At 43.7% G+C, this 13065-nt stretch overlaps 1 protein-coding gene across 1 annotated transcript in view; it reads right to left on the bottom strand.

Moving 5' to 3' along the window:
* Nucleotides 1–13065, bottom strand: part of LOC311363314 (uncharacterized protein) — a gene marked incomplete at both ends in the record, with an annotated part of 64088 nt that overhangs the window by 2151 nt on the left and 48872 nt on the right. The window contains 27 exon segments of the mRNA XM_084483270.1: nucleotides 47–82; nucleotides 189–206; nucleotides 323–358; nucleotides 450–503; nucleotides 888–950; nucleotides 1332–1385; nucleotides 1503–1610; nucleotides 1754–1861; nucleotides 2201–2308; nucleotides 2520–2573; nucleotides 2868–2921; nucleotides 3006–3059; nucleotides 3154–3207; nucleotides 3352–3408; nucleotides 4513–4566; nucleotides 4673–4726; nucleotides 5223–5330; nucleotides 5467–5520; nucleotides 5618–5725; nucleotides 5848–5901; nucleotides 6107–6160; nucleotides 6960–7013; nucleotides 7112–7165; nucleotides 8294–8347; nucleotides 8520–8564; nucleotides 9619–9663; nucleotides 10068–10121. Of these exon segments, the coding sequence (XP_084339396.1) occupies nucleotides 47–82; nucleotides 189–206; nucleotides 323–358; nucleotides 450–503; nucleotides 888–950; nucleotides 1332–1385; nucleotides 1503–1610; nucleotides 1754–1861; nucleotides 2201–2308; nucleotides 2520–2573; nucleotides 2868–2921; nucleotides 3006–3059; nucleotides 3154–3207; nucleotides 3352–3408; nucleotides 4513–4566; nucleotides 4673–4726; nucleotides 5223–5330; nucleotides 5467–5520; nucleotides 5618–5725; nucleotides 5848–5901; nucleotides 6107–6160; nucleotides 6960–7013; nucleotides 7112–7165; nucleotides 8294–8347; nucleotides 8520–8564; nucleotides 9619–9663; nucleotides 10068–10121 (1650 nt within the window).

Raw genomic sequence — 13065 nt, 5'->3', positions numbered from 1 at the left:
TGAACGACATGTAGACTTTTATTCTAGAAAGGGAGGTGTAGCTTACAGGTGGTCCCGGCGGCCCGCGGGGTCCGGGAGATCCCTGATGAAGACATCATGATCATCATGTTTAATTCATGGGTTACAGTAGACTGGATCTAATGTTTGTACTTTTATTCCCTAAAGCAACACAACTAATTCACACCTACCGTTGGTCCTTGCAATCCCTGTTCAGAAAAGACAAAAATACATTATTTAAGCCTGGACATCAAACTATTTTAGTGTTATAAATGCGATGTATATACAAAGGTGAAGGTCTAATTAAAAAACAAAGTGTACTCACAGTCTCTCCACGGTTGCCCTTCTCTCCTCTAGGACCCTGAAATGTAAAGCTCACTGTTAGCAATGAAATCAAAAGAACATGAAGTCAGAGAACAGTCAGTGTGGGTTTAGAGCTGTGCGATACGTACAGCACTTCCATTAGGACCGATGATTCCCATAAGACCAGCCGACCCCCCTACACCCTGAGGAGAGAATCAAAGAGATATGTTAGAAATATAACATTCACATATCACCTCACATTGAATTGAATGGATTTGTTTACATTTGAATTGCTATAACTTCCTCTAAAATAACCAGGATTGTTGACTAAATCACCAATTCCAAGCGGGTAGTAATCAGGTTACATCTTATGATAACACACTGCCTGATACCCCACTAGATACCCCACAAGTGTCTCCTCACCAATCAAAACCTTAAGCTTCCAATCACATCCTTCCTAAATCTAAATCTTCAGGTTTACTTTGAAATAAATCAAAGAACAGAAGCAAGATTCACTCCTAATATTGGTCAAGGAATTCAAGTGTTCACACGTTTGTTTGGTCCGATTTTTAGATCCTGTTGCTTACCATCATACCCTGGGGCCCCTTTGGCCCCTGGATGCCCTTTGGTCCATAGTCTCCGGGGGCCCCCTAGAACAACAACAATGTCACCTGAGGAAGCATGTGCAAGGAACAGCTTTCTCCTTTTCTTTTTTCGTAGAATCGTACAAATGATTTTTATGTTGATATTCAAACTAAAAAGTCCCAAAATCCAAAATCCCAAATTTGAAGAAGTGAGATGGATGTGATTGATGGATGTGATGGATGTGATTGATGGATGTGATGGATGTGATTGATGGATGTGATTGATGGATGTGATGGGTGTGATTGATGGATGTGATTGATGGATGTGATGGATGTGATTGCTGGAGCACAATGTATGGTTTGCTGTGTTCGATCAAAGGGTAATTTAGTTTAACATTGCAGAATATAAATAATAGAATGTTGTCAGAGAGCACTTTTTAAACATACCGTTGGTCCAAGTAGTCCCAGAAAGCCAGGAAAACCTGGTTCGCCTGAGTCTCCCTAGTTATCATCAAAACACACATCATTTAATAATGTAGGACAGAACAAGTGAACCTACAAAGTGCACAGGGGTCTAGTGTGAAATATGGAACCATGGTTTGCTCAAGGGTAACGTACAGGTCTTCCTTTAGGTCCCTGGTCTCCCTGGGTCCCTGGCAGTCCCATACCGCCCCTGAAGCCCCTCTTCCCCCTGGGCCCCACCTGTCCCGGAAGACCTCGCTCGCCCTGAGAGAAGAAATAATGAGGGCTTGAGAAAAGATATTGTACTGCAGACCGTATTCATTCACACAATCCACCAGAATGAACACACTGAGCCCAATCGGATGTGGGTAATACTTGTTTTTGTTTAGCAGAAGACTTCTCTTCACCTTCAGCCCATATGTCCCCTGGTCGCCAGGAAGCCCTGGAGCCCCGAGTTTACCCTGTGAACCAGCGTTACCGATCACACCAAAGTCCCCATCGTCTCCGTGTTCCCCCTACAGACAGGACAGAAGGCATTAGAACTGGCTAGCCCTAACAAAGAAAACCACACACACACTACAACAACAGACTATTTCAATACATAATTTTCTGTAATTACATTTTCACACTAGAATCAACGTGGCTGATACCACTACCACTTGATCACTTTACACTACTGTTACTTATCTTTACTTATTCTACATATTTATACTTATCTGTATTAACTTTATATTGTATTGTTGCTGCTATGTGATTGTTGAGGAACCAAGCCCAATAATTGTACTCTTGTGTATTTGTAAAGTAAACCCTAGTGCAGTGGATCCTTATTGAAATATAGAGTGTTGCTGTCTCACCGGCATGCCTTTACTGCCATCCTTCCCTGGAAGTCCGTCCATGCCAGGCAGCCCCTCCTGGCCCTCCCGGCCCACCACCCCCCTGGGACCCACGGGGCCCACCACACCCTGGAGGACACAAAGAGAACATCACATTATCCCTGTAACAAAATAAATATCTCTTTAAACTGATTGGAGAGAGAGAGAGAGAGAGAGAGAGAGAGAGAGAGACTGAAACACTGACACTGTCTGTGTGCTTAGACTTGAATGTAATATATAGGATATCCCATAAATAACATAATATTCAAACAGGTCATGTCGACTCGGGTGATGAACGCACCTGTAATGCTCTTGATCCTTTTGCTCCGTTGTGGCCCTGCTTGCCTTTTTGACCCTAAAATAAAGAAGATAAAACATAAGGAAGATGGAACAGCCCCTACTGAATTGCTCTCTCTTTTGCTTCGCTCTTCCCGAAGCAAACCGTATATTGAGCAATAAGGTTTTTTGAGATCTAGAAAACATTTTCCCCATCACACGCAACCCCTCTATCCAGCAGCATTCACGATGGACACATATCCATGGGACTGAATCCAGATCAGACAATATTAAGCACTGTACACTACACCACAATGTGGCTCAATCTCTGAAACACAAAGTTCACATCCTAAGCAGGACTTGATATTCTTACCTGCTCTCCTTTGGATCCTTTGGGGCCTTGCCTCCCACGCAGTCCTGGGTGACCCTGTGAGTGATCAATGATTCAGAAGGTCATCAGTGTGTACAGGCTGTGTAATAGCCATCGGTATATAAGGGGGGCCACACTCACAGGTAGGCCAGGGGCCCCGGACTTCCCTCTCTCGCCATCAAAACCGATCTGACCCTGAAGAATTAGAGGACGACAGAGTACAGTGTGTGGAGTCTAGGATCATCATAACAGAGTGCTGACATCAACCATTCTGAGGAGCAGTACTCACAATATAGCCCGGGTCTCCTGACTCGCCCCTCTCTCCCCGGTCCCCAGGGGTCCCCTGGTGAACAACACATACATTCAAACCAAAGCCATGCTGAATAAAGAACAGAGCTTCACACGCAGACTGGAAGCTCTAGCCACATATATATCCACATATGAAGTGGAGCCACTAGAAGACCACAGACATGAGGTCTGGACTCACAATGTCCCCTGGAGCTCCAGGAGGCCCTTCCACCTTCCCGTCGTCCCCCTGCTCGCCCTGATAGAATAAGAAATGATTCATCTCATGTCAGTATTATGTCTCATGGTAGCATTATGTCTAATATTAGCATTATGTTGAATGAAGTCAATCATACAACATCATGCCAAACATCATTTGGTAGATCAAATGTATCCTAACAATACCATAACGGTAAGATTTAATTCTTACTTAAAGTCATGAAAGTCTGTTTTTAAAGGACAATTCCGGTATTTTGAACATTGAGGCCCCTTTCTGGGTTGTCTAGGATGTAATAGAGTGGTTGACACCAACATGTTGACTATTGGTCCTGTCTCGGTATTTGGCTCATTTAGAATCGCCCTGCCTGCTTCAGAATGGCTGGCTACAGGCATTCACAAACCGTTTGTTTTCAGAAATGTGCAACTCACCAATTGGTTAGTGGTGTTTGTTGATGTTTCAAATCAAGTATCGTAGCGAAATACAGTTTCTGTAGGGTTTTATTTACTATTTTGTAAATCCATTGATTTCTGTTTGAAGACTCATTGCATGTTGACCGGAAACGGAAAGGGGGGCTGGTTGTAGTCTTTTCACTCGGTCTAGCCCTACTGTTGAGACAGAGAACCAAGCGAAAAGACTACAACCAAACTCAAACAGCCCCATTTCTGTTTCCGGTTCTGGTCCGGTTTCCGTTTCAATGGATTTACAAAATAATAAATAAAACATGACAGAAACTGTATTTCGCTACGAAACTTGATTTGGAACATCAATGAACACCACTTACCACTCGGTAAGTTGCACATTTCTGAAAACAAACGTTTAGGGTTGTTTTAAGGACAGGTTTGTGAATGCCCATAGCCAGCCATTCTGAAGCAGGCAGGGCGATTCTAAATGAGCCAAATACCCGAGACAGGACTAATAGTCAACATTTCAGTGTCAACCTAGACAAACCAGAAATGTTCAATTGCTCAATGTTCAAAATACCGGAATTGTCCTTTAATATATTTTTTATGCATATATACTTTTCCTTATTTTTTTCTGTCTGAGAGCGCAGGAGTTTCTTTTTTATCAGGTGATTATGTTTTAAAGCTACTTTAAGAGCTTCAAGTTATCCAATCAACAGAATATAAGTGAATCATTCCGTACCTTTTCACCTTTGGGCCCCGGACCCCCAATGGGGCCTGATGATCCCTGGTGGCCCTGGAGTGATGCAAAATTAACTCAAATCAAATCAGATTCCACCCAAATATTTACAACAGAGTGTAAACAAGCGGATATGACAGCGGGTAACTGTGGTGTGGCTCACCTCATAACCTCCCAGACCAACCTCTCCCTGCTGACCCATCCGACCGGGCGCCCCCTGGGGACACAACAGCACTCACTGTCAACCAAGGACAGCCTCTACTGGGAGGCTACAGTATGGTTCATTGTTCTCTAGTGATGTGGTCTACTGTGTGTCTCTAGTGATCAGTCTCTAGTGGCGTGGTCTACTGTGTGTCTCTAGTGATCAGTCTCTAGTGGCGTGGTCTACTGTGTGTCTCTAGTGGATGTGTCTCTAGTGACGTGGTCTACTGTGTGTCTCTAGTGATCAGTCTCTAGTGGCGTGGTCTACTGTGTGTCTCTAGTGGATGTGTCTCTAGTGACGTGGTCTACTGTGTGTCTCTAGTGGATGTGTCTCTAGTGACGTGGTCTACTGTGTGTCTCTAGTGATCAGTCTCTAGTGGCGTGGTCTACTGTGTGTCTCTAGTGGATGTGTCTCTAGTGACGTGGTCTACTGTGTGTCTCTAGTGATCAGTCTCTAGTGGTGTGGTCTACTGTGTGTCTCTAGTGGATCCGTCTCTAGTGGTCCCACTCACCACGTGTCCTGTGGTTCCCCTGGAGCCCTTCTGACCAACGAACCCTGGGGGCCCCAGCTTCCCCATGGGGCCCGTCTCCCCGAGGTGGCCGATTGGCCCTTTGGCACCCTAAAGGAAGAGACGCCAAAGCTTCATTACAGAGCAGAACTCATCTGGGATCAACAAAGTAGTTATTTTATCTTCCATTGATTTATTAAACATTGATTGATTGATTGATTGATTGGTTGCTTGATTGATCTCTTACCTTGAGTCCAAGTTTCCCTCTCTCTCCCATCTTGCCAGATTTACCCTCTTGACCCTAAGGCAAACATTAAACATTAAACCATTAAAGCCATCACAGTGAACGGTCATCAGGTGTGACTGCAGCATGAGGTCCTATGGATTCCACTACCTACCCTGACACCGGTGAGGCCAGTAAAGCCAGGTGTGCCTTCTTTCCCCTTCAGTCCCAGCTCTCCCTTGTCCCCGTTGTCTCCCTCCTGGCCCATGTCACCCTTCTCACCCTACACACATGGCGGGAGATGAGGATTAAACCTGCACTGTTTTCCATTTGCAATCTGTAGTGGTTGAGTTGAGTAGAGTAGCCTCAGCTCCAGTTGAAGAGCGCTCAGGAAACATGGGGTACCTTGGTTCCATCGTGACCAGCCGCACCCGCCTCCCCCTCCAGGCCTGGCTCCCCCTGTATGGACACACACACACACACACACACACACACACACACACACACACACACAGTGTTAAATACATATTCAGAACAGTTTGACTGTTAAGGTTATCTGTTCACAAATTAGGGCTTATAATTGAGATATACTGTATAAAACAATGTACAGTACACTTTTCTGAACGCAGAACGTATGGGAGTGGGATGTGTGTGATAAACTTACACGAGGTCCGATCATTCCCTGCTCCCCTATGTTTCCAGACACGCCGATGGCTCCCTGACCAACACACACCACACACACACACACACACACACACACACGCACAAAGGAGAGTATGGTCAGACTAACAGCTTAGCATGCCCTTTAACTCCGTGACATATTGAGCCACCACAGGCCTGTACCCTGATACCACCACAGGCCTGTACCCTGATACCACCACAGGCCTGTACCCTGATACCACCACAGGCCTGTACCCTGATACGGCCGTGTACCCTGATACCACCACAGGCCTGTACCCTGATAGGACCACAGGCCTGTACCCTTATAGGACCACAGGCCTGTACCCTGATACCACCACAGGCCTGTACCCTGATACCACCACAGGCCTGTACCCTGATACCACCACAGGCCATGTGGTTCAACCCATCTTTGAATGGGCTGATAGCGATTAGTTTGTTTCTTTCATTAAAAAGCTGAATTTTAGACTAGCCCATTTCCAAACTTTGTAAACTATGAATACAGTAAATGGATACAAACTACATGACTAAATGCATTAGATGCAATATAAATAATACATCACTTTATTAATAGTTTCATGTATTTATTTTTTCCCTGTATCAATGTGATATTTCTTATTTTAATCAATCCTTGCTGATCATATCAGAGTTCTTAGTTGGCAAGCTAATTAAGAATAACACATTGTGAGTTTGCTCTTACATTACAGCTATTTTTACAGTTATGTAAAAAGGATCTTATTTGATTCAATAGCATACTTCTCCAACCTTGCTGTGTTATTGCTGGTCACCATAGACCTCTTCTATGTTATATAGTGTTTAAAGGTAATGCATGGTCCCACCTTCTCCCCTGGTTCACCCATCAGCCCCGGGTCACCAGTGCTCCCTGGAGGACCCTGACAAACAGTGAATATTAGTAATATTAGATCACATCTTGGATTTAGAACACATAGTTCATGAATGAGTTGGAGAAAGACAGGATTGGGCCACTCACTTGTTGACCGAGTTCCCCCAGCAGTCCTATGGCCCCTGCTGGCCCCGAGGGCCCCTGTGGAGGACGGCACAGACGCTTAGACACCACTGAGCCTGTCTCCACCGCTTATACCAGCAGACATGGTGGCTGTCAAACAACAAGCAGCTGAAAACTGTTCAACAGGAGCCAGTGAAAGTAGTCATTGAGGTCTAGGTCAGAAATGCTTTGTTAGACAAGCACACTACAGATGATACAAACCATGTGAGGGAGTAAGTGTGTGTGTGTGTGTGTGTGTGTGTGTGTGTGTGTGTGTGTGTGTGTGTGTGTGTGTGTGTGTGTGTGTGTGTGTGTGTGTGTGTGTGTGTGTATGTATATGTGTGTGTCTGGGTGTGGGTGTGGGTGTGTATGTGTGTGTTTTGGCACACATGAAAGAGAAGAATCAAGAGATAGAAAGAGAGAGAGCAATAAAACCGTAGAGCAATAGTAAAAGGTCAACCTTTTGTGCAGTACATGAAGGATGAGGATGAGGATGGAAAGAGAGAGAGAGAGAGAGAGAGAGGGAGGGAGCTGGTGGAAAAGATATCAATCTGCCAGTTTAACCAAAGTAAGATGGGTGGATTTATTTTAGATTAACGGCTTCACATTTGCCAGCCCGCTACTCGCAACTCCAGCGTGGCTTTTCATTGGGAATCATTCATTACCGACAAAACCATTCCATTGGTAAGCCTTAAAAAACCAATTAGTCACCGGACAAGGCAGACGCACCGCTTGCTTTACTCTATGCCAGAAGAATCAACAGAGAAAACCTCTGGCTCACGTGCAGGAAACCTTTAATTAAGTGTGCTAAATATTTAGCAGACATTAATGCATGCCTTATAAAACATGTGCGGACTGTGTTGGTGCAGAAGATATTTCCTGGCATCAGACCATAAACTATGGCTGTAGTCACACATCATAATTCAGTTGTAAAGATGGATGGCCATGAAAAGATTTGAGGAAAAAAAAAATGATAAAAGTGGACAATCATTCAAAAAATATATTTAAAAAACAAAAGGAGATGGAATAAAATGAGTAAAAGATGGCCCCAATCTCGAAGCCAATCTTCAAACAAACAGGGAGGGAGATGCAGTGAGCAGAAGAGCAGGAGTCTAGAGAAGGAGGGAAGTTGGGACATGGAGAAAGATAGAAAAGATAGCATCTTACCGGCTCGCCTGCTATCCCTTTGTCTCCTGGAGATCCGGAGGGCCCTTGAACACCCTAAACACAGAGGTAACTCTGTTACTGAGCAATAGTATTCATTCATTCATTCATGATAGCAGATTATAACCTGAACTGTAGTGGTGACCTGACACAGTACTATCTTCCATTTAACCACACAGGTGGAATAGAGAGAGAGATAGAGAGACAAAGTGCACAAAGTCTAACTTACTGGAAACCCTTTCTGCCCGACGTCACCCACGTCTCCAGTCGGTCCCTGGATGATAACAAGATGGAGTAATAAAGAAAGAAAGAGGTCACCGTAAGAGCTTCCATAACATAGATAACATTGATTTTATATATTCGTATATATAAAAAGTGATTGTATCAGGTTTTAATTCATTTTGGATATCAGGTTGTTCGACTGAATTGGAACGCTGGTAATGCTTTTAGAGCTGTAATATAAAATAAATAATAATAAATATAGTATAACATAACATAACTAGGGCTGGGCAAGTTAACGCGTTAATTACACGTTAATGCAATGTTATTTTAACGCGATTAATACAAATTAACGCACATTCTCTTTTTATTTATTTTTGTTCCACTTTGATTTTGAAAGGTTTTGCCCAAAGAATGTCAACATTCATATCAGAAAAACATTTTTGTTTTTAGTTCCATTTACTTTACATTCAATTACACTTGCAGTAAGTGACAGCCTGTTTACAATTCCCAAATCTGTGGCGCTACTTATTTGAATTTAACTACACTTGTAGTAACTGTTGGTTTACAATTGTACTAATGAACTGCCTATTTATAATTCCCAAATCTGTGGTGTTCCGTAAGTTTCATATTCAACCCACACTGAGTGAGTCAATAAAACTCCCTCAAGATCACTTGGTCTAGTTTTTGCTTATTAAGTACATTTGGTATGAATGATAATGTGTCATTCCATTTGATAATATCATTTAACTTCAATTGGAGTGGATTTAAAATAGAATTTTAAAAGTGAGATTAATCGCGAGTTAACCAAACACGACCAAACACGATTAAAACTTTTAATCGTTGCCCAGCCCTAAACATAACATAATATAGTATAATATAATATAATGTAATATAATATAGTATAATATAGTATAATATAATATAATATAATATAAAATAATATAATATAATATAATATAATATAATATAATATAATATAATATAATATAATATAATATAACATAACATAATACAATATAGTATAATATGACATAACATAACATATGACCTTCCAGTCCTAACAGTAGAATGTATCAGTAGTATGTGGTGATGAAGGGGTGACTGACCTCGGGACCGGACAGACCCACTTTACCCACTGGGCCGTCTGCACCCTGGAGACAGACAGGAGGTAAGACAGTCAGTGAGACCTGGACCACGTCACCTTTTACTGCAGCTATTTACTCAATATGAGGAAGTTTCACAAGAACAGAGTGCCTCCATGAGGCCCCAACACTTCTTCTATCTATGATGGTTTCATCCTGCTCCACTCTCCCTCCTTCACCACGCGGAGGTCTGGAGTCACGGCAGTTAAAGCTATGTCATTTTCAGACAACCATAGAAAATGAAATGATGTAGTTATAGCTAGTTTATCTAGTGGCTCCAACTCAAGCCACTAGCTGTTATTTATGGGAAAGCCATTTAGTTTGCTATGAAACCACGCACTTCCTACCAGCCATTATGCAATTATTGTATAATGAAATTGATCAATAAACCTTTGACCTTTAGGACCTCTTACCTTTTTGCCCTCTAATCCCAGCTCTCCCACTGAACCATCAGGCCCTCTCGCTCCCTGAGAGGAAAAGGATAGACAGCTGTCACTCAACCAGTAGAGGTCACTGTAACACTGTGAGGCAGCCCTACACACGCAACCACACACTCACGCACGCACACACGCACACACACACACACACACACACACACACACACACACACACACACCAAGCCATCCATGGAAAATAACCAGGCTGTCACAAGCACACTCCTCAATAGACTCCAGAGGAAAACGTAACTCCATGGGAAAAATAATGTACTCTGTGATGGACAGTGTGTGTGTGTGTGTGTGTGTGGGTGTGTGTGTGTGTGTCAGAGAGAGAGAGAGAGCATTTGTGTGTGTGCATGTGTGTGCATGCATGAGTCAGTGGGCTTGCATGATGTGTGAGTGTGAGTGTATGAGTGTGTGAGTGTGTGAGTGTGTGTGTGTGTGTGTGTGTGTGTGTGTGTGTAAATTGTCTCTTGTCCCTGGTTCCTCATAGAGTGAGGTCACAGTGTGTTTATATAGAATCACGCACGCACACACACACACACACACGCACGCACGCACGCACGCACGCACGCACGCACGCACACACGCACGCACGCACGCACGCACGCACGCACGCACGCACGCACACACACACACACACACACACACACACACACAATGTTGATACTTAAATACATCTTTAGAACAACATGACTGTTAGGGTTATTGGGTCACAACTGTCAAACAGGATCCCCTGCTGGGCCCATGAGCAGCAGCGATCATAACAAGAGCCAGCCCAAGGCCTCTGCTCCTCAGAGCTACCACGGTATACATCTGCTACCCCTGCAGGGCAGAATCTTCTCCACTTTCTCCTCCATAAATCACCTCCATCTTCCTTCAATCTCTCCTACGTCTCTCTGCCCTCCCTCCCTTCAACCTCTCCTCATTACTCCTCTACCTCTCTTCCACTCTCTCCTCTTTCTGCCATCTCTCAGCCTATCTAAGGCTCCCAAACCCTTAATCAGATGTCTATGTGCTTTGAGCAGTCACTTGATAGTTAGCCTGATTGGTTGATCATGTTGTGTCCTTCAATAACAACAGAGAGTTAATTGGGAGATAATTGTTGCATCATTCTCTGTCTCAGTTGTACATTGTTTTATTAATCCTTGGCTCCTTTTTCATTTTTGTTTTTTACGATTCTGTTCTGCCAATCACTAAACTAAATCAAACTGCACTATTTAATTTTTCAGTACTTTTCAGGTTTTCTGGTGATAGTTTCATGCAGCTATCACAATCTGTTGTTATCTGAAATGATGTATTTACACAGGAATAATTATACTATGACACATTGAGCGAACAGTTTGTCGAGCGCAGCAGGACACAGGGCCCAGGGAGATCACAGCTAGCCATTTGCTATAAGCCTGTTAGCCTCTACATAGAGCTGTATGAACAGCAGCACTCATTAACATTCCTGTCTGGAGGAGCTGCCCCCTGCTGTGTGCGTTTACCCAGCCTGCTACTGTATAAAGGAGCTGCTTCTTCGCCTCATTCTTCATCAGGTGGTGGAAAGAATTACTCACACATCATTTTTAAATGACAAATTAAAAAAAAAACTCACTGCCTGAATGTCAACACAATGAAATGTCCACAGTGGATTTGAACAGACAAGCTGGGGATCTAGTACACCAGTACAAGTACAAGTACAAGTACAAGTACACCAGACGTCACCAGACCCCAGATATTACATATGAGCTGTGTGCAACATCTGTCTTAATCTAAGTGGACAGTTCATGAATCTGGACAGACAAAAGAATAGTAGGGAGGACGAACAGAGAGAACAGAGAGACAGAGATAGAGAGAGAGATTGAGCGAGAGAGAGAGAGTAAGAGAGAGAGAGAGAGAGATTGAGGGATTGAGAGAGAGATTATGAGGATGGATGAACCTGAGTCATTTGTAGGGATTGAGTGTTGAGGTGAAGATTAATAGCATGAATTGTGTTGGCAAGGGACAGAAGACATTGATGGAGGAAACAAGGTACGGAGCCAAGGCGATAACAGAGGAGAGAGGGAGGAGGAAACAAGGTACGGAGCCAAGGGGATAACAGAGGAGAGAGGGAGGAGGAAACAAGGTACGGAGCCAAGGGGATAAAAGAGGAGAGAGGGAGGAGGAAACCAAGGTAGAGCACAGATCAGTAGAGGACAGATCGTGTTCCCAGCGCTCTAAGGTTGGTGAGGAATTGACCTTAGCCATTTTTAGTTCCTCCACTCTTTTTCCCACACTACCTGTTGCCATTTTTCTGTCTGGGAATCTGAGGTTCAGAACAGATCTTCAGTGTCTGCCATGTTCAGGCTCCCTAGGGCCTGGCACCAACACACACATCTGGTAGAAGCATATCGCCGTGTCGACTTACACACACACACGTAGACACAAAGGAGTTACGAGCGTCTCGCTTCTTGTACACAACTGCGATATTCCCGCCTTCAGGCAGTAATAAGATAACTTGAGAAACGTTTTCCCCCTTTCTCTATTTGTTTAGCCAATGCGCATGCTGCGTCTAGCCTCACCACACAATGTGTCCTGCTCGTTATTCTGTGACGAGTGTCAGGTATCTGCACTGGGGCTGCACTACTCATACCTTTATTTACGGGCAGTAGAAAATGCTGACACAGGCATCGGTTGAAGCCCCAGCCTCCCAGACCGTCCCCCGGTCTGGCCAGACCCTGAGTCCCCCATGCAGGGTCAGAGCCCCCATGGCGTTTATCCTGTCTGCCAAATGGCTCCGATACCAGGCCACAGATCCAAGGCTATAAAAGCCATTAATTAAAAGGGCTTTTGGAAGGGGCTAATAAAGTTACTCAAGAGCACATCAAGGATACAACTGGTTCTTTTTCCTTCCATTTTGTTCTATTACTTTATATCCGTCTTACTTTTTGGAATTAATCTATTATTAATAGATTTTAAGGCATTTTAAGCAGTTTCACTTAAAAACACT

The sequence above is a fragment of the Micromesistius poutassou genome (assembly GCF_964030765.1).
Source record: "Micromesistius poutassou genome assembly, chromosome: 18".
In the NCBI taxonomy this organism is placed as follows: domain Eukaryota; kingdom Metazoa; phylum Chordata; class Actinopteri; order Gadiformes; family Gadidae; genus Micromesistius; species Micromesistius poutassou.
Note: the sequence above shows the minus strand (reverse complement) of the source record. Positions and strands in the feature narration are given on the sequence as shown.